The sequence below is a fragment of the Lutra lutra genome, chromosome 11 (assembly GCF_902655055.1).
Source record: "Lutra lutra chromosome 11, mLutLut1.2, whole genome shotgun sequence".
In the NCBI taxonomy this organism is placed as follows: domain Eukaryota; kingdom Metazoa; phylum Chordata; class Mammalia; order Carnivora; family Mustelidae; genus Lutra; species Lutra lutra.
Genome location: NC_062288.1, coordinates 14,191,569 through 14,217,162, shown reverse-complemented (window position 1 = coordinate 14,217,162; position 25,594 = coordinate 14,191,569). Strand labels below are relative to the sequence as shown.

The 25,594-nt window shown below is 45.0% G+C and overlaps 1 protein-coding gene across 2 annotated transcripts in view; it reads left to right on the top strand.

The window, feature by feature from the left end:
- POU6F2 (POU class 6 homeobox 2) overlaps positions 1 to 25,594 on the top strand; it is a 490,143-nt gene that overhangs the window by 453,448 nt on the left and 11,101 nt on the right. For both annotated transcript variants that reach the window (XM_047695942.1, XM_047695944.1), the window contains 2 exons: positions 10,546 to 10,752; positions 23,145 to 23,313. In XM_047695942.1, coding sequence (XP_047551898.1) covers positions 10,546 to 10,752; positions 23,145 to 23,313 — 376 coding nt within the window. The remainder of the gene's footprint in view (positions 1 to 10,545; positions 10,753 to 23,144; positions 23,314 to 25,594) is intronic.

The window sequence follows — 25,594 nt, the reverse complement described above, 5'->3', positions numbered from 1 at the left end:
TGAGTGAGTGAGTGAGTATATAAGGGCTTAACTTGTGCATGAAACAAATGAATGAATAAAGCAACACTTCTAATTTTGAAGCCGTTCAGAATAAAACAGAGATGTTCAATTACCTGACTTTTCCAGATAATGTGGAAGAGATTTTTTTTTCTTTGCTAGAATCATCTACAGTCACTTCAATCCCCTACTCTTTCTGACAATGAAAGAATTGCTAATATGTCGAAGGGGTGGGGGGTGGGAGGTTGGGGGCACCAGGTGGTGGGTATTGTAGAGGCCACGGATTGCATGGAGCACTGGGTGTGGTGCAAAAATAATGAATACTGTTACGCTGAAAAAAATAAAAAAAATTAAAAAAAAAAAGAATTGCTAATATGTCTGTATTATCTCTTTATATAAAAATACTTTTAATATGTAAATATTAATATTCATATAAACAAACAAAAATTGCTAACCATAAGCAATAAATTTCCAAGGGGAAGATGGGCATCGAACAAAGTGGCAATTTCTCCTTCCATTTCCAAAAGAATCTCTCCAAATTCCACTTCCCTTCCCCAAAGAAAATTGCATTTAGTCCTGAGAGTTGTGTTTATTTGAGCTTTGCTAGGAGAACCTTTTCTGTATCACTGGATATTTCTGTCCAATCACAGATGAAGTCAGTCAGCTTTGAATTCCACATCAGGCCTAATCAAACTCTGGGCAAATATTTTACAAAATTCATTCTCCCCTCTCTGTCTTCCTCTTCCCACCTTCTAGTTAAGTAAAAGCAGAGTAGTAGAGGGAAAATAGCACCACAGAGAAATAAAGAACTCCTAAATAATCCAGAGCTTACCAATATGCCTTTCAATAGAGTAGATTTATAATTCAGATACAATTTTAAAACTTGTGTTGAGGGACGTCTGGGTGGCTCAGTGGTTAAGCACGTGCCTTTGGCTTGGGGCATGATCCCAGGGTCCTGGGATCAAGCCCTACAGTGGGGTCCCTGCTCAGTGGGGAGTCTGCTTCTCCCTTTCCCTCTACCTGCTGCTCCCTCTGCTTGTGCTCTCTCTCGCTCTCTGACAAATAAATTTTTAAAAAAATCTTAAAAAAAAAGAGCTTGTGTTGACAGTGGGCACCTATACTGTGCTCAAGAAAAGCATTAATGTCCTGGACACTGATCCCTGCCCATCAGTCACTCCATGAGTAAGACAGGCAGTCAATTACAATGACTCCCCACTTAATTCCTATCTCACTGTAGGATCATCTTGTGTACATTTAATTTAATCTTTAGACTACACTCTAGATCAAAACTTTTATTCTATCAATGATTCCTAATGCTTGAGTACAAAACCAAATAAAAGAGAGAATAGAAAAAGCTCACATTTACAGTAAAATATGTAAGAACACATATTGTGATGCATCTTAAAATTAAAAAAAAATTAAGGGAAAAAAACAAACAAACAAAAACACCTGCATGCAGAGTGTTGAGTGTTCCAGATTCAGTTGTAGGTGTTATTATAATAGAAACTGTCAACAATTCAGACCGTGGCCGCAGCTGCTAACTTCATTTTGCCAAAGGACTCAAGAAAGACTCAGGTCCAATAAGAATGATCATTGTATCAATTGAGTTGACTCTAACCTGGGAGGCCTGTCAGTTCCCTGAGATGTGGAGTTTCTTCCACAGTGTTTGCTGCTAATGGGCCACAGAACCAGGATTCAGGCCATGCTCTATAAGCAAATCATTCTCCTTGTGAAGATGAGTGGGATCCCTTTCCCCCTGACTCACCATTTGGAATTGGAAAACAAACACATTTACATTAGACTTTTTCTTTCTCGACAATTAAACAAATTAAAGACCGTGTTCCAGGCTGCGTTTGGGAGTTCTGGGTGGTCTTGTGCTCCTTAATCATATGTTTAATTAAAGTTAAGACAAGAAAGGTAGACCCATATGCACATCTTTATCACATCTTATAAATCTGCTGTTGCTGATGAGAACGGTCTTGCTAAGATAACTGCCAAACGACCGGGTTGAAAATCCCCCTGACTCTTCTGACCTTCCCTTGGGTGTTGACACCCTCCCCTACTTTGGGGGCCACTGGCTTTCCCTAGTGCAGCTCCCAGGTTATCAAGAGCCTCAGTGGCATTTCAGCAATGAAGCCATTGTCATACTATTCATTTTTAAGTCGGCTGACATTTTTTTTTTAATTTAAATTCAATTAGCCAACATAGAGTACTTCATGAGTTTTGGATGTAGATTTCAGTAATTTACCAGCTGATCTGTCCACAGTCAGCATATAGCAGCCCAGGCTCTCAGAACCAAACCAAGTTCATAGTCCGTGGGAACGTGTATATTGTGCTCACAGCTGTAACTCCTCCAGTAGCCATCACTCTCTCTCGTCTTCCAAGCCTCCTTCTTGCCTTTATTTCTCCTCTACCTTGCAAGTGTTCTTAGTGAACAAAGTCCCGTGACCCACAGGGACTCCTTTTTTAGTATTACTGACCTTGATGATTGAGGTAAAGGCGGTCCCCTCTCTTTAGTTGTTTTTAAAATTATAGATGGGAATGGCTTAGAAAATACTTGTTAATATTCATGATTAAGTCATGTTTAACTTATTTTAAGAAAACCCACTGAACTATGGGCCCGAAATGCTAGCATTCAAAGAAAAACATAAAGAGATGGTACCTTCTGCTCACACTTGGCCCTCTCACAGGCAGTGATGAGAGATGGTCAGGAGAGAAGGACGAACTTAAATCTCTTGGTAATTGGCAGTTATGAAGACCCTTCCCCTAAAGTGGGGAATGAGGACAGAAGTGATACCCAGCAGGGTAAGATCCTCAGAGCCTCTCACTGTCCCTGTCAACCGGCTCGGTGGCCACAGGCTGTCCCCTCCCCTTGGATTAAACCTCAGACTCTTGTCCCACAACTTCTCATAGGCCCTTAAGGAAACAGAGTCTTCTAGAGTGACCTTAAGGTGCCAACAAGATGCCCCATTCCATGACAGTAATCAACACTTGGAACCTAACTTAAATGTCCCACAGCCACCAGAAGCGTCCCCAGGTGGGCCTCCTTCCTGCTACTGCTGCTGTGGGAAAGGGTAGTCTTTCTCTGGTGGAGTGATTCTCCTTCCTTCAGCTTGCTGCTTCCGTTCCTGACAGGGCAGGCTGAGGTGGGGAGAGGACAGATGGGCATAAATGCGGCCCTAGTTTGAACTGCTGAGAGACAGCCTCTTCCCTCTGGGCCAGCAGATGGCTCAAGCCAGCTCTCCCACGAGATTGTCTGAGGCCCAGCTGGGACCTTCCAACAGCTATAGGACAGTGCTACAGCTCTGTGTTATGTTATTAGCACAGTGCTATAGGCAATGTGTTTTCTTCCAGCTACACCCTCCCCTCCCAGGGATTGGTTTTCTCCAAGTCTACTCTCCAAGGCTTTCTGTCCCAGTGCCCATTCCCCAAGGGGGTCCTCTGGGAAAGGATTATAAATGGCTCAGATCCCTGATAATGAGTCCAGGAAAACACTCACCCATCTTTGCCTGCTCTCAGTGGGAGGGTAGCAAAGGCCAATGCAGTAGAGCGCTCTCTCTCTGTCCCCCTCCCTCTCATCCCTCTCCTTTCTCTTCCTTCCTCTTCTTTGCTCTTCTGTCTTTTTCTCTCTTCCCTCCTCAGCTCAAAAACCATAGCCTCTCACCTTTAGATTCCTTATGGTGTATGTTCCCCAACTTTGAGGGAACACTATATACTTAACTACCTTTATTAACCTGGAGGTGAGGAAAAACTCCCCATGCCCCCTTCCTGGGAGTGAGGAAGACACACAGAATTTCAAAATCTTTCTGTGTCTGCCCTCTGAGTTCTAGAATTGTCCTCCTGGTTTTCAGCAGCATAGTCCAGTCCCTCCCTTGGAACGCAACACCTACTGAATCTTGGTGCTTCGATGGAAACTTTCGGCTTAGCATTCTATTATAAGACAGGAAGGATGTAATTATTTTTCATGGTGAACTACTGTTTTCTGTTCTTCTTGGTAAACTATTTTCATAGTAAAGTCATACCACTCAGAAAAATACAAGAGAGTTGTACAAATTAGTACAAATGCCAGGAGTTACACATACGCATATAAACAAAATTAAGCTAAGAACAAACATTTATTGAACGTCAATTTCGTTAGTGAAGTATTGTTCGGAGACTTGTGTCCCATTTTGTCCTCACAATGCCCTTATGCAGTGGATGTCATTATTCCCATTTTACAGATGAATACCCTGAGGTTCTAGGTAGTGAAGTCATTTGCCAACAATCTCCCACCAGTTAGTGGCAAAACCTGGGTTTGCACCTGGGCAGTGGAGAATTTAATTCCTCTATAAACATATCCTAAATTCCATTAAGCAGAATGATCTTTAATGGCTCTTAGGAAGATTTTAGAGAAGAGGATTATTTTTATTGATATTATGGCTGTCTTTACAACATCTGGTTTTCATGCAAATTATCCTTCTCCTAATGTGACCACAAGTGACACTGCAAAGATCCTGGCACTTCTAATTCTTTACTCTTGTCTGTGAGTGGGTTTCTGAAGTTGAAAACCAATCATCCAACAGGGATCCTAATTCTAACTGACAGCAGGAAACACTGAGTAGGTACATGTTCCCAGGGGTAGAACACCTCTCAACACCCAGAACACAAGCATCAAAATGTACACCTTCAGCCCTTCTTTTTCGCAGTTGCTCATTAAAGAACCACGTGGTGTCCCTTTCTTGCAAATTGGTCTGAGATAATTTGCCTCCTCTCCTGGGCTTCGGTGATACCACCTTCAGGCACCGCCATTCCCGCTGCCCATGCCTAAGCCAGACATTGTTCATCCCTCATGGTATATTTGTCCTGAACGCTGACACCTCCAGAGTTCGGGGAAGCCACGGCCAACTGATGGGCGTTGCCTCCAAGATTAAACCCAAGGGTCCTTAGTTGAGCGTCTCCCTCTTTTGAGCTCCTTCATCTGCTTATCTTCGTGCCTTTACTCTTCTCCGGTTCAGATTCTCTGCGAAAGCCCCTCTCAACACCCACGCCTCTCTTCTTCCCCATCGTGGACAGAGTGCTAAATGCAAGAAGGCACCATTGCATCTCAGAAAAAATAAATTTCGTTTGAGGAGTAACTGTATTCTCCTACCTTTCCTGGAACCAACATCCTAATCGGAGCTGCCAAAATAATGCTAAGTGGGTTTAACCTTACAGTTGGAGCCCAGTGAAATCACACTGAATGTGTTATTTTTGTAAAATTTTATTTATTTATTTGACAGAGAGAGAGAGAGAAAGAGAGAGAATGAGAGAGCTAGAGCACAATCATGGGGGAGGCAGGCAGAGGGAGAAGGAGAAGCAGGCTCCCTGCTGAGCAAGGAACCCGATGTGGGACTTGTCCCAGGACCCAGGGACCATGAACTAAGCCACAGGCAGATGCGTAACTGACTGAGCCACCCGGGCACCCCACACTGAATGTGTTATATAAAGAAGACAAAATCCTCCCTCGGAGAAAGAGAGAGAATGGCTGTTGCCAGACCAGAGAGGAAGGAGAAGGTAATGAGCTGCTTCTATCCTGGGGATCACTCACACCGGTTCCTTGGCTCTCTGGTGCTCTTTGTTGGATGCTAGTGTTAACAAAAGCCTCTTGACCAAAAAGTGCTGAGGTTACACAAATATTTGGCAAAGAATCGTCTCTGCTGATGGATTGAAGTTGCTGAGAAAGTCACCGATTCACAGCATTGACGGATTTCCTTTTCTTAAAGATACATGCAACGAAATTACTTGTCAATGTGACATCTGCAAACACATTCTCCGTGGCAGAGTTTAACAGCATGTCATAGACAATTACGACACGTGGCCCATCAGATGACTTGTCTGGTGCCCTGGGCTTCTGTGATGCCAGCGTCTGCTGCTGCTGAGGACACCACATGCAGGCAGTGAATGAATTCAGTACATGTTATCTCCATCAGTTCTAATTCGTCCCTACTAAGCACCTCAACTAATACGAAGTCTCTAAGGACACTGTAAAGTTAACCGGGTGACCCCAAATTGCTGAAATTTGCTACAGTTCCAAGACAATCTTTATGATGGCTAAAGTCCTCATTGCCGCTGAATGTACAACAGTCACTTTTATGTGTATGCCACCCAAACTTTTACGGAAACAGGGATTACACGTGCTAACGAACACCAGCGGCCATTTTAACTATATTTTTTTAGTTGCTCTTGTACCACAGACTTCATTTTCTGTTGTGGTTTATGCTCATAACTTTTCTAAGGACAAAGACAGGTGGACACGAACAGCAACAGCCAAGGAAGTCCTCTGTCAAAGAGGCCAGAACTCTTTTTTAGATCTCAAGATGTCATTACGATACGAAGGGCCCAGCCCCGGTTACAGCATTCATCAGAAGATGAGTCATTACAGTTAGAACCAGGGCAAAGACATCGAGGATCATTGCAAGCAATGCCCAAGCTATTTGCTGTGGGACTGATGAGACTAATAACTTCACCCCAAAATTTCTAATGTTGTAACCAAGGCATAAAGTAGGCCATGCATTTTGAATTGAGGTGGCAGTCAATGACTCCAACAACCCCTCTGTCAAGGATTCATGGAGGCATTTTGCCTCACCCTTGGCCAACTAGAATGGCATCCTGGCAACGGAGCTCCTATGCAGAGCTTCTCACTACTTCTGTCTCTTCCGTCCACATCTTTGTCTTTATCCTGGAAGTAACTCCCATTTCAGCGCTCCTCTCCACATGCTCAAAACCATCCTTGAACCTCCTTGCCTGGATGCGATTTGACAGCTTCCGTGCTGACCTGTCCCAGATCCACTGTCTCAACCCTCTTGCTTGAAAACTAGTCAATGCCCCATCCCCCGTGTCTCTCATGGCCAGCTCGTCTCTTGTTTGGAATGGTTTCTCTGCCCTGCCGAATCCCACCCAAACATCGAGACTCGGCTCTGCCCCATTTCTTCGGTCAAGTCTCCCTGAACTCCTTCATCGTTCTTCCTCTGATACCACTCTTCATTCCCAATAGACCTTGGAATACCCACCACGTGGATATAGAGATTCTTATCAATAGTCCTTGCTACTTGTTTGGTATATATCATTTTTCTGTTGAATTGATAGAATCTTTGCATGAGATGTGCCTGCCTTGTTACCCCCTCCTCATCCCTAATTGCATCTTCTCGGTCTTCTCCATGGCACATGATGCCACACTCCACGCAGAGAAGAGTCAGCAGGCACTAGGCTGCTCTGACAAAGTCAGTTCTCTTGTTGTAGTTAATGCCTTGACCAGGAGTCACAGCCTACTGGCTGGCTTTGCTCACTCAGCACCGCGTCTTTCCTTCAGGACTCCCCTAGCAGCAAATCCTTAGCTCTGGGAGCCAGAAACTCAGACTCCAAAGGGCATGGTCTCCAGATGTCTCAGAAGCATCCCTTCTCTCTCTGCCCTCAAGAAGGAGCTCTCCAAATATCAAAGGTCAGTTTTAATTTCCTGATTTCCTTGGAATACATGTTGATGTAAATACTTCCCTTGAATATTAAAAGGCCTCTGATTTCAAATACAGTTTCCACAAGTAAACTGTCAACTTTACACAAGTGCCAAGAGCCTCACACCATGGTTGCCTCAGCATCTCTGGCTTCCTTGTTGAGATCTCTCTGGCATCAGGATCGGAGGAAGCTTTTTGGTGAGGTCTGTGGAAGTACTGAGAGGAGTCGGGGCCAACCTGAACAAAACAGGCACATCTGGGAATCTGTAGACCACACTGTGTGATCATCTCTACCCTCAATGAATGGGAGCAAATGAAAACCAGCGTTCTGGTTTTCACTGGGGGCTGTTGGGAAACCCCCACAGCATTGCCAAGTTCTTGCCGTGCCCAGATGGTCATCCCAACTCCCCTGCAAGGACAAAAATGAGAAATGCACAGCTTCACAGAAGGCTTCCAGACCTTAGAACGGTCCGACCCCACCCCACCACCTGGCAGACAAAGCCTCCTTATTAAAGGATTCCTCCAGGTGTGCAGTTCCAGATCCCTCTGGCTCCCACGCTAGCCACGGCAAGTGATGCTGGGGCCCCCGAAAGAAAAGAGGAGCCGGTGGGGAGGAGTTTTAGTGGCGCTATGTTTTAGTAATGTCAAGCACAGTGTTTGGAGCAAGGATGCACTTTCGGGAAAGGCTGGAGAGTCGTTTGCATTTGCCTTTCTTCTTTGCACTGGGAAAGAAGGCAAAGCATCTCATTACCGTGAGGGGAGCAGAGACTCATGTCAATCTTCTGGGAGCAAAATGCCTCCCAGCATTGCAGTGGGCTTAGCTGTCAGGCGCTGTGCCTCACTCGGAAGCCTTCTCCCGGCTTACTTACTCACACAAGCTCATAAACACACTGACATGCTGCCTAAAATAGAACCCACAACCCCGCCACCTAAACCAATCTGGCTTCTCTCGGCTTCCAACTCAGGCCAACCCGGTGGACTGGGGTTTCTCAGGTTGAAGACACAGGAAGGCCAGACCGGACAGGTGCACGTAGGTGTGGGACAAGGAGCCTGCTCCCCAGGTCTCTACACACCGCCTGTGGGGCCAGAGGGATAGCTTCTGGGTCCTGAGCTACTTCGTGCAAGACCACTCATCAGTGCAGCACTTATGTGCTCTCGTCTATTGATGTGGACTCGTCCTGACCTGGCTGCCCTGCTGGGATGGGTTCACCGCTGATGCTGCCAGACGGACCCGCAGGCTTGCTCAGGGAGACCCGCAGAGCGACGGACTCCTTCAGGGCCTGCTGACCGCTCTCGCACGCATTACGTGACCTCCACCAGCATCCGATGACAACGGCCGCCGCTGCTTTGTATGCACACAGCTGCTCCATTAGCACCGTCCCTCGAGGGCTCCTGTGGTGGGAGCAACGGCCACGCCAGGAGGGGTGCCCTCTCATCGCTATCCTCATCACCGAACCATGTTTGCCCTTGTGGTTCTCCTGCAGGTCTTGTTGCTTCTGGAATCCTGGGAGTAGCAGAGGCTAGAAACCATTCGTCAGAAAGACGTGTGTTGAGAACCTGTGTTAAAAGCCCTCTCTGGAGGGCTGTGGGGGCAGAAAACAGAGTCGTTTATAAACTCGGACTGCAAGCTGCATGTTGTCTGGACAGAAGATCCCCATGGGACACAGTGCCCTCCCGAAGAGTGGGTCCTCTCCCATGTCCTCCCTGCGGTGTATTCCAAGGAAATCAGGAATATGATGTCATATGATGAAAGCGCCACCATCAGGGGCTCGGAGGACCTGGACTGCCCCGCTGTCACCTACCACCACCTCCATCAAGCGACAGCTGGGCCTCCACGGTCCCAGCCACTTAAAGGGGGCAGACTAATGGAAGTAAGAACATGGAAGGAAACGAAACCATGAACGTAAAAGCACTTCTGGAGACAATATTATGAATACGTCTGGGTGGTCCCCAGGCCATGCGACCACGGTTCACCCTGGGAGAGAATCCGGAATGTGACTACAAGAGCAGCGCTGCTGAACCATTCTGCGCTGTGTGGGAGAGGAAAGCCTCCAACCGCCAGCTCCGTGACTCCCCCAGATGAGTCCATAACTTTGAAAGACAGATCGTCTTTTCATTCTGTACTGATTAAATTTGCCCCTAGCAGCATATGAATGTGATCCATGTTTCCAGCTCTCAGAGACACCTTGACCATTTGCCGTCTTGCCCACGCTCCCTTTGCTCCCTTCCTCCTCAGCGCCGTCACCAGCCAGGTCCCTCCTGCAACACTCCGCCCCATCCCCTCGCTGAAGCCAGAAGTTGCTAGACGCAAGCAGAAACCTTCTCTGCCACCCACCACAGAAGCCCTGAACTTCTAACCCTTAAGACCCGGTTGCAAACACGTTATCTAAAATGCACATTTTCAAAAATTGCCGTTTTCAGTTGTCATTCCAACTCTATTTTAAGAGTTTCAGACATTTGTTTATGATCCCAGTTCTCTCAAACCTTCAGAAAGCGGAAGCTCCCTGACTGAGCTGGTAGGTGGCAGAGCTGGGAAGGCAACCGTGTCTCCCTGATGCCAGAACCAGGGTGGAGAGACACACTCCGGCTGGGCTGCCGGGGACCTTGGGGGAGTAGGATGGAAGGTGAAAGGATGCAGGGATGGAGAGAGCAGAAGAGAACAAGGCAGGGGAAAGATGTGAGGGACCACAGCCCATCTGAGGCGCTCCTCTGGGGAAGGGATGTGGCTTCCCTGCTAGAAGAGCATCTTGGGTACCATGAGAAGTCCATCTTCTGGCTGGTTCTGAGACAACAAAGCAGATGTCTGTGAAACCCTAGGTTTATGTCTTCACTGAAGGTTGATTTTGCTTTCGAGGAAGGTGTTTTCCCCTGCCTTTCCATGCATCCCGCTCATGTGTGCTTATCTCTCCTGCAGGTGCTCGAGCCCTACCCCTGTCTTCTACACCCTCCTCCAGATCTGGTCGCAGTCTTTCCGTTGGCTCTTGGGAGGCTCCTGCACAGAGCAAGGCATGAGTGACCTTCAGCTGCATGTGCAGAACCAGAGCAGAGCCCGGCTCCTCACCTCTGGGCCCATCTCTTGCAGATTATTGGGACCATCCCTCTGATGCCGAATCCGGGGCCATCAAGTCAAGCAGCGAGTGGCACTCAGGGCCTTCAAGTGCAACCCATCACCCCCCAGCTCCTGACCAATGCCCAGGGCCAGATCATTGCCACAGTCATCGGGAACCAGATCCTGCCAGTGATCAACACCCAGGGCATCACGCTCTCACCCATCAAGCCCGGCCAGCAGGTAACAGCCCCATGTCCAGGCAGCCGTGGCTGCATGGACCCCCTCCTTCCCACTCGTCTTCTGTTTGCGCTCAATCAATGACGGGTAATTTTTATAAAACCACATAAGATTCCAACCTGAATCCTGACACATCAATAATTTTAAAAGGCAAGTAGCTCTTTTTTCATTCTTAGAAAATATGGGTAAGAGCTAGTTCTCTAAGCTACAAATATGAATATATTAAGTTATAAACAAATAACCACCTAAAATTCAATAGGGATGCGTCCTTGCTTGGACCCTGGTGATACTTAATTTTCAGACAATTTAAAAAGGGGTCAAGAAGAAACCAAGGCCACTTATGCCTTAACTGTGAATGAAAAAAAATTGCTCCATTGTGAAATAAAGCAGGGACTGTCCTGTAGCAGGGCGGGTGTGTACAAGGTTTAGAATCATCACAGAGGTGGGAGCGGCCAACTCTGTCTGAGGAGTTTTGAGTTCTTACAGAGAAAAGACTCTGTTTGGGGACAGAGTCTTGATGAATGAAGATGGAACAATGATGGGATCACAACATCCAGGCCACAAGACCAGCAGGCACAAAGACAGGGAAATGAAGAGGATGGAATGTCACAAAACAGAAGAAAGGCTCATGGAAAGGGCTCCATAATCAAGCTGGAAAGGATGGACTTTGTGTGATCTTGAACGCATTATGCATCATCTCGGTGCCCCAGCATCCTCATCTGAGTAATGGGAATATCCGGTACCCATCTCGCAGAGTGGTCATGAGGATTCAATGAGTCCATCTGGATGAAGTGATTCGTGCCTGGTACACAGTAAGTGCTTACATGCTCATGATGATGGTAATGACCGTCTACTCCGCAGCCCTGGAAATCTATAAGAGGTATTTAAAGGGAGGAGTGACATGTTCAGTTTTATTTTTCAAGAAAACAACTCTAACTTGGGGAGCAGATGGAGGCTGAGTTGAAGAGGCGGAACATCGATTGTCAACAAACCATTTAGGAGACTATAGTAAAACACGGATGGGAATTTATGAAAGCATGTGCCGGACAGCTGAAACCAAGAGTCTGGAACTGTAGTAGTGCCAGGACAGGACCTGAGAGTCAATGAGTGCATACGTTGTCACTGAAAACAAAACCAACTTTCAGAAAACTCAGGAGGAGCGAGAGAAGGAAGGAAGACAACGGAGTCACTTGGGGAAACATCAGCTTTTAAGGAATGGAAGAGGAAGGGAGAGATGGAAGAAATGGCTAGTTAAGGAGGCAAGGAATCTAGAGGGTAATGATTGAGCATCCAAGAGTTTGTTTTTTTTTTAAAGGAGGAACCAACACAGTGTCAAACACTGCAGAGATGATATCGGGTAAAGCAATGGAGAAATATCAGTTCTCTCTTTGTTGTAACGCTTTAAAGTCTGGAGCTGCTCTGTTTGAAACATTTTGAAACCAGCAGCAGAGTGAGTGAAGAAGCCAAAGTTGGACCAGGCTGAGACCCAGATTTGCAGTTGTAGGGTGCACTACCAGGAAAGGTGGTGGGAGAAGACAGATACTAACAGTGAGTACGTGACTGAGTACATGGCCTTATGAGTTGTTGGAAAACTCTATAATGGAAAGCATCTAGCAAGGAAATAGGATGTGAAAGAAAAAGGAAGAAGAAAGCACTGCTCGATTCATCATTCAACTGTAACAAAGTAGAAGTATCTTTCCAGAGATCTCAGCCATTTGGCTTCTGATCCAGCCATGCATAGAGCCCATTCTTGGTGGCACTTGAAGGCTATGCTTGGAAATTCAGTTACTTGTTCAATAAATATTTTTAAAAATCTGTTTTATACATATATATGTATATATATGTGTATATATGTATAAAACAGATTTTTAAAAAAATATTTATTTAAAAATATTTATTGAGGGCGCCTGGGTGGCTCAGTGGGTTAAGCCGCTGCCTTCGGCTCAGGTCATGATCTCAGGGTCCTGGGATCGAGTCCCGCATCGGGCTCTCTGCTCAGCAGAGAGCCTGCTTCCCTCTCTCTCTCTCTGCCTGCCTCTCTGTCTACTTGTGATCTCTGTCAAATAAATAAATAAAATCTTTAAAAAAAAAAAATTTATTGAACAAGTAACTGAATATATGTGTGTGTGTGTGTGTGTGTGTGTGTATGTCCCCACCTGCTATTTGTCAGGCACTGTTCCTGGAAGCTAGGCTCATAGACATGACATGAGACATGACATAGACATGACATAGACATAGACATGTCATGTCATAGACATGACAGATACCATGAGTCTAGGGAGGAAGGCGGACATTCATCAAAGACTTGCACAAATATGTACCTGAGATCTCTGGTAAATGCCATGAGGGAGTAGCGAGGGGATCTATGAGCGGGTCCAGCAAGGACACCTCCTCCACTGAGGGAGGAGGAAAAAACCAAGTCAGGCCTGAACACACTTCCCAGAGATGGTGACTCTGGTCTTATGCCCTTTGGTTCTCCCATCGAATCTGTAAGTCTACTGCCTGGAGAGCCAAGGCTCCCAGCATCCCTCTTCCCCTCTTCTTCCTCAGCTTAATCCTAGGCCGTGGTGCAGTCCCTGCCAAATATACCACTGAGGACGTCACTCCTCCTCCCCACCCCGTCTCTCAGCTGGCTTATTTCTTATACTATATACAAGATGCCATTGGACTCTCTGCCTTCTAAATGGTTCCTTAAATAAGGCAAGAGATTCTATCTTTTATTGGCTTTTTAAGACTTATTTCTATCTGTTCAAACTTAGGCTAAAATTATCTCTAGGGGGGAGAAAATGAGATCAGCCTCTTTTCATACAATATGCTAAAACTATTTCTGTCAGCAAAGCCAAGTTGTAAATTGCCACGAAGGTGATGAATTAATTAGAAATCATCAACATTTAGTACAAAGTAGCTCTCGTTCTCACCTTGGATTTCAGTGGAGGGCGTGTAGGTGATAGACAATTCGAGTTACATAAAATTACAGCTCTAGATTTGAGGTAGAACGGTTTTAATCCAGGAGAAGGACCTAACCAAGAAATGGCATAAAAAAAAAAAAAAGGCAGAATATGGTGCCATTCCTTCACTCTTTGCCCAAAGTACATATCATTGATCCATTTCCGCAGCCTCTCTTGTGAGCACAGACACACCTCAGAAACGTTCTCACCCTGCACCTGTTGGTCGCTGGAGCAAACTTCATTATCACTGCGGGAAGATTTGGTCCTCTGCTGCTCTAACCTCCATGGCTGTCTTCTTTACTGTAGAATTGGGACCCAGCAACTCCTAAGAAACAGCCAGCCCCTGGGGGGTGTGCCTTGCAAATCCATTTCACATCAGTTACAAGCAGGACTGTCCTGGACTGGTGTGTGCACAAGTGCCTCTCGTGTACCTTCATGCTGAGAGAACACGTGAGCACAGCTGGAGAATAGTGGCAAGCGAACCTTCCTGAAACTCCAAGTCACAGCAGTCTCCCCGGGGCGCATCCTTCTTGTTCTAGCCACATGCCCATGGTCTATTCTAGTCCCAGAAAGTTCGAGGGAACCAGTGGTTGAACCTGGTCGGAAATATCAGGAAATGGTGGAAAGAAATGAATTACTGGTACTGTTTCTTGCCATCCATTCTGAAACACCATGAAACACCTCAGAGCACCTAGTATGGTTAACAAGTTGGGTGAATTGATGGGAAACGAGCAAGTCTGAGTCCTGGATATAAAAGCTGGGATCCTGAGGAGAGCGGATCATAAAATGCCCAAGGGTCCAAGAGTAAAAAGCTCAGAGCTGGAGGTGTAAGGATAGTGGTCTTCAATTTTTTTTCTTTAAATATTACCCTTTACATTGAAGAAATATAATACAGACAACCACTAAAAAATAAAGGATTTCTATCATACAGTAGAGAACTTTCTCAATTTATTTTTTCATGTGATTTATGACAAATGCCTGATCTCACAAGAGCTTAGTTCCAACAGTAAAATACATCATAAATTATAGGAGCAGAAAGTTCCCTAACTCACACTCAGAAGGGAGTTCACTTCCATGGAGTGAAGTAGCTTGGACCAGATTGCCTGGGGTGATTTGTTTTAATTTAACAAAAATAATTACATCTTTAACTTTATTTTTATATCTGCCTAGCATTAATTAAAAGAACCTGAATAAAATCTAAGGGTAGAATGAATGAATGAATGAATGAATGAATGAATGCATTCTAAGAGTGAACCCTCAGCTACTCTTGATGATGATTTATGCCAATGATAAAAGACTGCGAAACTACAAAGTTATCATCTGGAATGCAAGCAAAATATTTCTTAAATACATACCACGACTTGATGGTCCTAGATATAGTCTTCACAGTATCACAGCAGAGATTCTTGGTGAGCAATGCAAGAGAATAAAAGTCAGAAAAAGACCAGATTTTTTAAAAAAAAAAGGGGGGGGGGACAGATAGATGTAAGTATCTTTCTGTGCATGGGGAAAAAAAAAAGCTACTTAATCCAAAATATTTGGTGGATTTTTGAAAGGAGCCTTTTGTTCCTTCCATGGGACTCTACAGCTACTGAGGATTATGGTGAACTAACTCCCCACCAAAGTGAGAGGCCCCAGATCCCTTTACAACTGTGACTGTGCATTAACGATTTGTCCATAAGCAGCACAAACATCATTTTTATGTATATTTATTCTCCCTTTGACTAAATTCCAACAAAATTTAGCAGGAGTTTTTAGCACGCTTAAGAGCGTATGGACATTTGAAAGGAAAAAATGTTGCAATCTGTAAAATCAAAGCAATGAAATTTTTCAAAAATTAAAGGCTGTGGATATAATCCTTGGAGACTGCCATCTACGAAGGCACGTGACTTCTCTTCAAAAAGTAATCTTGGTGTTAATAGGAAACCAAAGGAAGGTAGTTCATTTAAATTGCCCCCCCCAATGCCATCTGATTATCCAAATCCATTCATTTGTTTTTCAAGTAAATACAACATGTACTCCCTTACCTGTTTTTGAAAGTCAGCTGTCCTTCCCAGCCCCTACCTGCCTGTAACAGTGGTCCCTGATCTCTTTCTTGGAGCCACCCACAATGAGACATAAATGAGGCGTTTCCACCCACAAGGGATCTGAAATAGCATAGGAATTTTCCTAGATGGATACAACGTGTATCATTGACTCCAATGCAGAAGAGCCCTTTGACCTTCCAGCCACACAGCTGAGCATCTCGCCTTCTGGTCTCCCCTTGTCACTCCCTGCCAAGCCCGGCCACAGTGCCCTGGCCCGCAGTGCCTTTCCCACCGCTTCTGTCTGGCAAACTCCGGCTACCGTCCCTCTGTTCCGGATCCCTCCTTCTCGAAGCTTCCCTACACGCTCCCTCCTCTCTGCTTTCCCCTCCGTTCCATTCATTTTCATCACTTGTGCTGTCATTTGGAATCTACGCCTGCCTGAAGACGGGGACCTGACTGACTTGGCCTCGCTCTGGGCCCTGCCCACAATGGGGGCTCAGTCGATGGCGTTCGGGTGAATCGCTGCCCACTTACAGGCAGCAGCGTCCCAGAGCCATGCTTCCAGAGCAGCCCAGCCCAGGCCTTGCCGTGCCTTCTGCCGGTTTGCTGTAGTTTCCACGTCAGCACCTGCAGAGGAGCTTGAGAAGTCCACACAGCACGTCCTTCTCTAGTCACCTCTTTTCTGAATGTCAACACGTTCCTCTTGCCCACCGCACTCGCCCACCTTACCCTCTCAACTACGTGTACTCCCTGGTTTTGTGCCCTGCTCTGTCCCATCACTGTGTGTCCCTGGTGCTTTTCAGGACTGCCACTGGCCTTGCCTGCCTGTGTGCAGGGATCTCCCTGAATCCCGTCCCCATGTTGCCTCTCCTCATCTCCCCCCAGGCTCCAGTGCCGAGTGTGACGCCTTCTTGCGTCCACTGGTGTTTCCGCTTCCGGTGCTTAACAACTCTGCAGACCGGAAGTGTCTGAGGGAGGCTTACATCTGGGGCTCTTCTTCCTGCCCAAGTTAAAGAGCTGTTTCAGGGTCATGGAGAGAACTGGAAGGAAAATTCAGGGATTCTCCTGGACCCTGCCAAAAGGACAACTCCCTCCTTGCTTTTTTCAAGCCTTCTAGAAAGGAATTCAAATGTCCACTTCCTGTCATGGTCCAGGTCCTCAAAATTTTCAAGCTGGCTTGTCCTGATGTAAACTCTAAATCTTAACAGATCTAAGACCTGGGCTCCTGTCCTACCCACCGTAGAACGAGCAGCTCAGTAACACAGTAACACTCAGGCAGTCCTCCTCATTCTTGAAGGTTCTTATTAAGTCTGAGTTGTTGCTTCTCTCGTCTGGGCATAATAAATCCTATTCCTTTACCCTTTTTTGAAGAAAAGCTCCTTCAAAACCTTTGTGTGGTCCCCCAACCATGAGCATCACCTAGGAACTTGTTGGAAATACAAATTCTTGAGCCTCATCCCAGATCTACTGCATCAGACCCTCCAGGCAAGGGTGGGGTATGATCTGTGTTTTAACAGCCCTTCCAGGTGATTCTGACAAATGCTGTATCTTGAGACCCACTGACTTAATTTCTCTTCAGGCTATTATAAGGTACACAGTAGGTACTCAGAAAAATGCCAGCCAGTGCAGGGAGGGAGAATCACCATATCCTCCTTCATGCTCTTGTTCCTGCTAGAACTCTTGGGATTGTGTTCACATTCTCATCGCACCACCTGGGGATACAGCCTGGCATTCATTATGGCTCCCTGACATACTTGTAAAAGGCCAGACCTCCTGCATTTGGCCTTGGCATAACTGGAGAGTTTTTTCTTCCCTGAATTAATCTCTCTATATTTAATTCCATTTGAATTCTACTCATTATATGCACTCATTTTTCCAACTTGTCTAGCACATTCCACATTTTATTCCACTTCCAAGACACTTGTCACCTCCACTTATTTTTATAGCAATTGTGGATTCAATTGGAAGAGATGCTTTATTCCAGAAACTAAAACATTATTAAGGATATTCTATATTACCCATGGAAGCTATACAGGGAGCCAAGGGCATAGAAAAGCAAGAACGTCTATAAAGCATGCTTGCACTTGAATTTACTTTTGTTGAATATATTAAACATCCTTCAGTTCCAGCCAACACAAACAAACCAATGAAGCCAGCCTCTGAAAAGCAATGGAAAGGGAGAAGTTTTTGAGTCCCTGAATCCTGTCCTTCCCTGTTTGCCATTTCCTGGAGGAGATGGACATTCCTCCCTCCTTCCCTGGGTAATCCAAAGCCCAGCTAACATGAATTGCCCCTTCCCTCTCCTGTTTTGTTGACTCTGTGCTCTCAGATTGTATGAGCCTGCTTGGGCTACCATAACAAAATGCCATAGATAGGATGAAGTTTATTGTCTCACAGTTCTGGAAGCTGGAAGTCCAAGATCACTGTGTTGGGGAGGGATGCCTTCCCCTGAGGCCCCTCTCCTGGGTTTGCAGGTGGTCACCTCCTTCATGTGTTTTCATGTGGTCTCCCCACTTTTCCAGTCTGTGTCCTAATCTCTTCTTTGGCAGACACCAGTCATACTGGATGAAGCCCATCCTAAGGACCTCATTTTAAGTTAATTACCTCTTTGAAGACCCGATCTCCCATTATAGTCCCATTCTGAGATACAGGAGGTTAGGACTTTATCATACGAATTTGGGGTGGAACACATTTCAGTCCATAACACAGCCTATTTACATCTGACTTACAGCCCAGTAAAAGGCAAGCAAGGGATTCCTGGAACTTAATGAAAATAAACTCCAGCTCCTTTAGGCAGCACAGAGGGGGTATAGTGAATTAATAGGAAATATGATCATATAAACAGGATACTGAGAAAAGTAAATGTGGGGTGCTCCAAATAACTGGGACTCATTACATTAAACAAAGGACAATCTATAGACAACCCCATCCGAGGTGTGTCCCAAACGACACTGAAGTAAGTCATAATGCTCTGGCCACCTCTGACTACCATGTTTCCCTAAAAAATATGACATTTTTAAATACTTCAGGACCTGTATGTAGAAAATAATCCTAAATGGAAAAGTACTTAAATTGTCATATTTAGCAAAAAGAGATGAGATGTGTTCAAAATGATAGACCACAATGTACGCTCATGCTGATCAACTCTAGAGTGTAGCTCAGCATGCCCAGTCTGAACACACCTCGTCTGTTCCCACACCCCCAGCTAGAGCTTCCTGCTATCTCCCTGACTCATACTTGCCTCCAGTGGTAGACAGGAGTGGGGCAGCGGTGTGCCTGCTGGAAGGAGCTCTGGCTCCTGAGTCAGACTTCTCTGGACTCAAAGCTCAGTTATACCAGCTGTGTGACCCCAGCTAAGCCATCTTAAGTCTGTTTCCTCTTCTATAAGGACAACACCATCATCTAACCAAGAGGGCTAATACCAAAATTTTTTAAAGTACACACAAAAACACATAGGAAGCATCCCATCAATGGTACCTATGTAATTGGCTTCTCAAGATCAAGGCAATGTAATAAAACATCTCCCTCTATAGAAGCTTCCAAGTTCTCCTTTTTCTCCAGGAAGGAAAAGGAAAGAAGCTTTTCCTCCAGGCTTCTCCTTATTCCCGAATTCCCTGCACTTTCTGTCACTTTTTGTGGTCCATTATGTTTGAGGTATTTATACACCTATTTCTTTTGCCAGTAATTGCACATTACAATACATGATTTTCAGATTCAAGTCAGGGTCTGCAAAGCTACATCTAATTAAATGACATTTTTCTAATGCTTCTTATTTAAAGTCTTTGAACTTTTTATATGGAAAACCACAGTTGTTTCATGAGGGAGCTTAAATCTCTGCTTTCCCTTTCTTTATTTGATACATGTATTTTTAAGTATGATATTTCTAAAGATTAATGCATCAGAATCTTTAGACTAAGAATATCATAGATAAAGCTTTTTTTTGTCATTTACCTCAAAGAAATACAATGTTAGGGTTGGGAAGTAACAGATGTATTACTCTAACATCATCTTTTTCTGAGGGAAGAAGTTATCAAAGAGGGTCAATCTCTGGGCTCACTTTGATGTGTACAAAAGGCCATTCCATCTGGACTTACAAGTGATTCTAGAATTAACAGATACATGTTTATACATTCCCTACATTGGAGTGAGACATATGGGCTCCAGTAAGGATGCTACTGCTTATATAATGTCAATTCTTGATAAGTAAGAACTTCTCAGAATTTTTCTTGGTCTCTCCATATTGTCTGGTTAAACTCTGGAGGGAAAGCAGAACCCCAATGTCCTAAAAAGAAAATGCTTATTTTCTTTGGAAGAAATGTATCTTTCTTAGATTCTTAGATATCTTAGAATCATCTCATTCTCTGACTGTGTGGACACCGCACAAGCTCTTAAAAGAACTATTTTATTTTCTTCTTGAATTTCTTCTCCTGCATAAGCCTTAGTTTGCTTTTTGAGTCCTTAGTGAGGCTGCAACCCACTAATTTGTTTCTCTACTGAGTTGTATCTGAGGAAGAAAATTTTAATTGATTATTGTCTTACCCAGTTCCTTGATGGTACTTTACCACACCCAGGGCCAATAAAATATTGATGGAATGGTAAAATAGAAGGCTATCTCATGATCCAGTGACTCAAAACTGTGAAAAGCTTTTGTCAAGTAACAATATTTAGAAGGACAACTCAATAAGTTAGAAGGGGTAGACTGACATGCAAATATCTATCACCTTTTATTAAGCAAATTAAAAATAGATTTAATCTTTAATATGTGTCCCTACAGAATAAAATTTACGGGATTCAATGTTGATTATGTGCTTGGTAGATTGGCTAATTACCTTGGGACATATACTTGATGCATATTAATTTGGGTTCCATGTCAATTATCACTATCTTTTATTCACAATATAGCCTCCATTTAGTAGCACAGTTCAGTAACAGTAAGGACGTGCACTTGGAAGGCAACTTCAAGCAATTCTGAAGGGGGACAAGATGGCACCCAGAAGGAGCCCAGAGCTATGAATGAGAGCTCGGGTTCTAATGTGCTCCGGAACACATGATCTGGGCCATTCACTCCTCGTAATCATGCTCGGTGTATCTGCTGCATGGGAATGTCATGTGAATCCCGGGGAGCAAAAGCATTACCACGAGGGACCAGAAGAGGAAAGAGCTTCTTATGCATTTCCAGAGTAGCATCTTACTAACAGCTCTTTGCGGGTAAAATGTTAATTGATGGTTAAAAACTCGTTAAGGAATTTAAAAGACTGAGAAACCCCAAACGTTGGTAAGGACGGAGAGCAGCTGGAATTTTCGTACATTTCTTGTTGGAACACGAAATGCTACAACCACGGTGGAAATCAGTCTGTCTGATAATTTCTTTAAAAAGTTCAACATGCATTTATAGTACGAGGCAAGAATTCTACAATTCCCCTCCCAGGTATTTACAGAAGAGAAATGAAAACACAGGTATACACAAACATCCGAACATCGGTATTTACAACCACTCTGTTCTTGATAGCCCCAAAACGGAAATAACCCATATGTCCATCAACAGGTGAATGGATGAGCAACTTGTGGCGTAGATATCTTTATAAATATAGAGATATGCACCACAAATATATACTATATATACTACTCGGCAATAAAAAAAAGCGATGACACTGCTGACACATGCAACAAAATGAATCTTAAAAACAATATTCAAGCCAAAAAAGCCAGATAAAAGAAGAGTACGTACTGTACGGTTCCGTTCTTAGAATCATGCCAAACGAGTCCGTTGTGACAAAGTCCAATGTCCCACTGGGGGAAACTGATTCAAAGGGGATGGGGGAACTTTACAGAATGATGGGAAGGAAAGTTCTACGTCTTGATTATGCTGGTGCTTTCACAGAGTATCTATTCGACAAAACTCTTCAAACTGCAGGCTTGAAATGGGTATATTTTATTATGTATAAATGATCTCTTGGTAAATTTGAATGAAAAAATGAACACACAAACACACACACAACACACAGGGGAAACAGTGACACATGTGCAGTTGACACGTCCCAGGCTGACTGTCAGATCCTGAGAAGGTGGTCAGAGATCAGGTGAGGCCGTGAACTTTGGTGGGAGGGCCAACCACCGTTCCCGGGCCTGACCTGATTCTACTCCCCAGCTGACTTCCTTTTGTAGAAACTCTGCTACACCTCTGTGAGTGTGAAGATGGCCACGAAAGACATTCGTAAACCAAGGAGGGCCATCTTCAATCACAAAGGACGCAATGGCTGACCTGGTCATGCACCTGTCTGGGACCTTGGGCTGCCCCCTTTGTGTCAACTTCCTGGCCGGCGGGGGAGGGGAGGGCAACACGCAGATGGAGAAAGACCCCTCCTGGGCCTTCAAGGGAACTTGGTACTGGCACTCGCTTCCCTTCCCTCCAACCTTCCTCTCCTGAGCTGGGCTTTTTCACCTCAGAACAACCAGCCTTTGAGAGGCTCTAAAGGAGTCATGAAGAAATGGACATAAAGTCAGCCTTTGTCAAGGCACACTGAATTTTGAAAATTAGGTTTATTCTTGCTTCTGGCATGATGATTAAGAGCTCAAGCCTCCGGGCCAGACATCAGCTCCCCCACACCTACCGGATGAACCCACAAAACCCTTTAACCTCTCAGAGCTTCAGCTTCCTTGTCTGCAGAACAGAGGTCAAAATAACACCCACTTCACAGGCCGATGTAAGAATTAAATGAGCGAGGGTTTCAAAGTCCTTAACACGGAGTAGCACAGAGTAAGAAAGCGACAACTGGAAAATGCAAATTCTACAGGTTGTTTTTGTCCCGGCTGCCCCAAATTCTCTCTCCAGTTCCTACAGGACATCAGAAAACGTTTTCCCCCCACTTTATAGTAATCCAGCCAGATTCTTGGATCAGGGGGAACAGACAGTTCCTAGACTCAATTCACACTGAGCCTAAAGGGGAACTTTCCTAAAACTACCAGTTACAGAAGCCAAAATGCTTGGGCGCAGACACACCCGTGAGCCTGAGTTGCGCACTCCAAGTTCATTGCAAACACTGTATTTTATCTGTACCTCCCGGAGAGGCCTGTCAAGTGCGCTATAATTGTGTGAACAGGCAGAAAAGAGTCCAGCCACACACTGTGGTCTAGAAAGGTAGAAAATTGGATGCTCCTGCCAGCCAAGTAGGGAATTAATAATATATTTAGGATTACTAATAAAATGCCTGTCAAGCAAGCAGCAACATATTATACACACACACACACACACACACACACAAAATTCCTGCCAGTTGGTGTAGAGTTTGCACTGTTCCTGAGAAGTATAATGTTCTTGGAAATAAATGCTTCAACCCCAGATGAAACTTCTACCCTCTGGTGTCTCCCCACCCTGATTTCTCACTCCTGTGTGTATTTTTTACATCCCCCTCCCATGTAGCTCCACCAACCCTCCCAGACGTCAGTGGGTCAAGCAGCTTCCCAAGGCAGCCTTCTGCACCTGGCTCACAGCCAAGCATCCATGTCTCAAAGCCCCGTCCGCCAGGCTTCCTCTTCTTCCTCTTCATCCTCCTCTTCCTCAGCTTTGAGCGTGGGCCAGTTAGTCAGCAGTAAGTATCCTTTCTGGCTCGGTTAAATCGTGGTGGCCTTCTTGTTGCCTATCTGCAATGCCTTCCCTCCTCTCTCTCTCTCTCTCTTTCTCCCCCTCCTCCTCCCTGTCTCTCTCCCCACCGGCCCTCCGTCCTTCATTCTCTTGTTCTTTTTCAACATCAAAGAGGAATCTCCTGGCCTTTCTAGGCCAATAGCAGAATAAAGTCTCTGCCCAGGGCCAGATGGCTCCTTAGGGAATCAGGGCCCCAAAGCACGCCCCCTTGATGAGTGTGCTCAGGGGCCGGTCTCTATCTCAAGTGCTTTCTGCCACACTGAGTCAGTCCTGCCGCTTTCAGAAGGGAGCAGCTGATCAGCTTGCAGGCCATGAGCCGCGGAGCTCAGAACTGAAATAAACCAACAACAGGCACTCAGCCAGCAGGTCAAGCTGCTTTTCCGTGCGTTTGAAGTCCCCTGCCATTCTGTTTGTAGGTGTCAGAGGAAATAAAAGAGAGCGTGCCCGTGGGCGGGTGGGTGTGTACGCACAACGAGCGGCCTCCAGGGGCACGTGGGGAAGCTGCCTGGGCTGGAACGAGATGGGAAATCTCTGAGCCACCATTCATAAAATAAAAGAAGCCTACGGGTCTGCTTCCCTGAGGGGGCCACATATATACATAATTTTGAGAGCTGGTATGTGGCCCCACGTAAAGACAGCGTACGTATCACACGCAGATCGAAACAGCCGAAGATGACTGGGACCGTGGTCTGCTTCCAGGTTAGTCGTTGACTGTCGGTGCCATTCTTACTCGTGAATAAAATCACTGAGTGTGCACTTCAATTATAATGCTCCAGTAACCGAAAATCCAGTAATTACAGGTTTAAAGGGCTAAAGTACTGCATAGACATCTGGGCTGTAAAATAAGGATACAGCTGAGTATCTGTGTTGATCAGGTGTCATGAATAACTTGTTATAATGGGAACAGCAGGGATTTTCACATATCTGTAATGTGAAGCAAAACGGAGGGTTGCCATGCCCACCCCATGCAAGCAACCCCACCTGCAAAAAAGAATATATATGTGCGTGCATACATACATGTACATTCAAGTACATGGATAATTCCAGCAAAAAGGATATGGAAGGGAGAAGAGAATGAGGAATTATGGGGAGATATTAAAATGCCCAAGTATGTCAACTAGCTTGGAGACCCCTGACCCCAAAGATGGGTCAACACCAAACACAGTGTCAGGGTGCACACAGAGTGGCCATCAACCAGTCATTATAGGATGTTTGCATATACAACCCCTCTCGTCTGGGCCAGAAACTCTAGTTTTACTGGAATAAAACCACAAAGTTAATTTAATTATAGCCAGATTTTCCCCGATAAAGACACTCCTCATAGGGGTGTTAGAAAAGGTTTCAATGTCATTCCCATTCAATATTCTGCATAAGTTTCTGCAAAATACTCTAGTTGTAGATAGCAGCACGGTCTTAAGTGTAGGAGAGGCTTTTAAGCTTTGGTCCTAAAAGAAAAGGAACTGAGATCAAACAGAGAGAAAAAATAAGTTAAATATGAAATACAGGACTAATCACCCCCACAAATACAGCATTTTGCACAATGTTAAACACTCAGTCCACGTTGGAGATGAGTGAGTGGTTGAACGCACGGACAGACAGATGGATGATACCAGGTTCTCTCTCGTCACTTGTCTCAAACTGGGCAGGAAAGGAGTAGCCTTTTTCAGAAATCCATCACAGAGTGGTGGGACAGATGGAATTTCAATTGCACAGTTGCCAATGGGGCATCTGAGTTCTGGGTGTATAATGAGTGAACCATATTACATATCCTGGTATTGGATATAAAGAATGGGGACAGAGACTCCTTTACTATATGCACTTGAGGCATGAAACCCCAAACTCATACGCAGAGCTCGAATGAGAAACCTTCTCTGGAAGATACAGGAGCGGCTCTAGCAATTACATGGAGGGTCAGACTTTACAGAAACCCATTCCTTGCCTTAAAATTGCTACCAATTTTGAGCATGTCGTTTAATTGACTTCCGTCTCAAAACCCAACTACACAGTGAATGATATACAGAGCATTTCTCTGATGCTGATTCCCCCGAACAAATCTCTGTCTAAGACTTGATTTGTAAAGTAGGGTTTTAAAGCACTTTCAATACTCTGCTCATTTTAATACACCAAGGCCATAGAAATCCTCATTCGCAGATCTTGAAACTGACATCGAATAGCTCCTGAAAGTGCAACCCATTTTGGCCAACTTCTGTCCGAGGAACCACATTCTG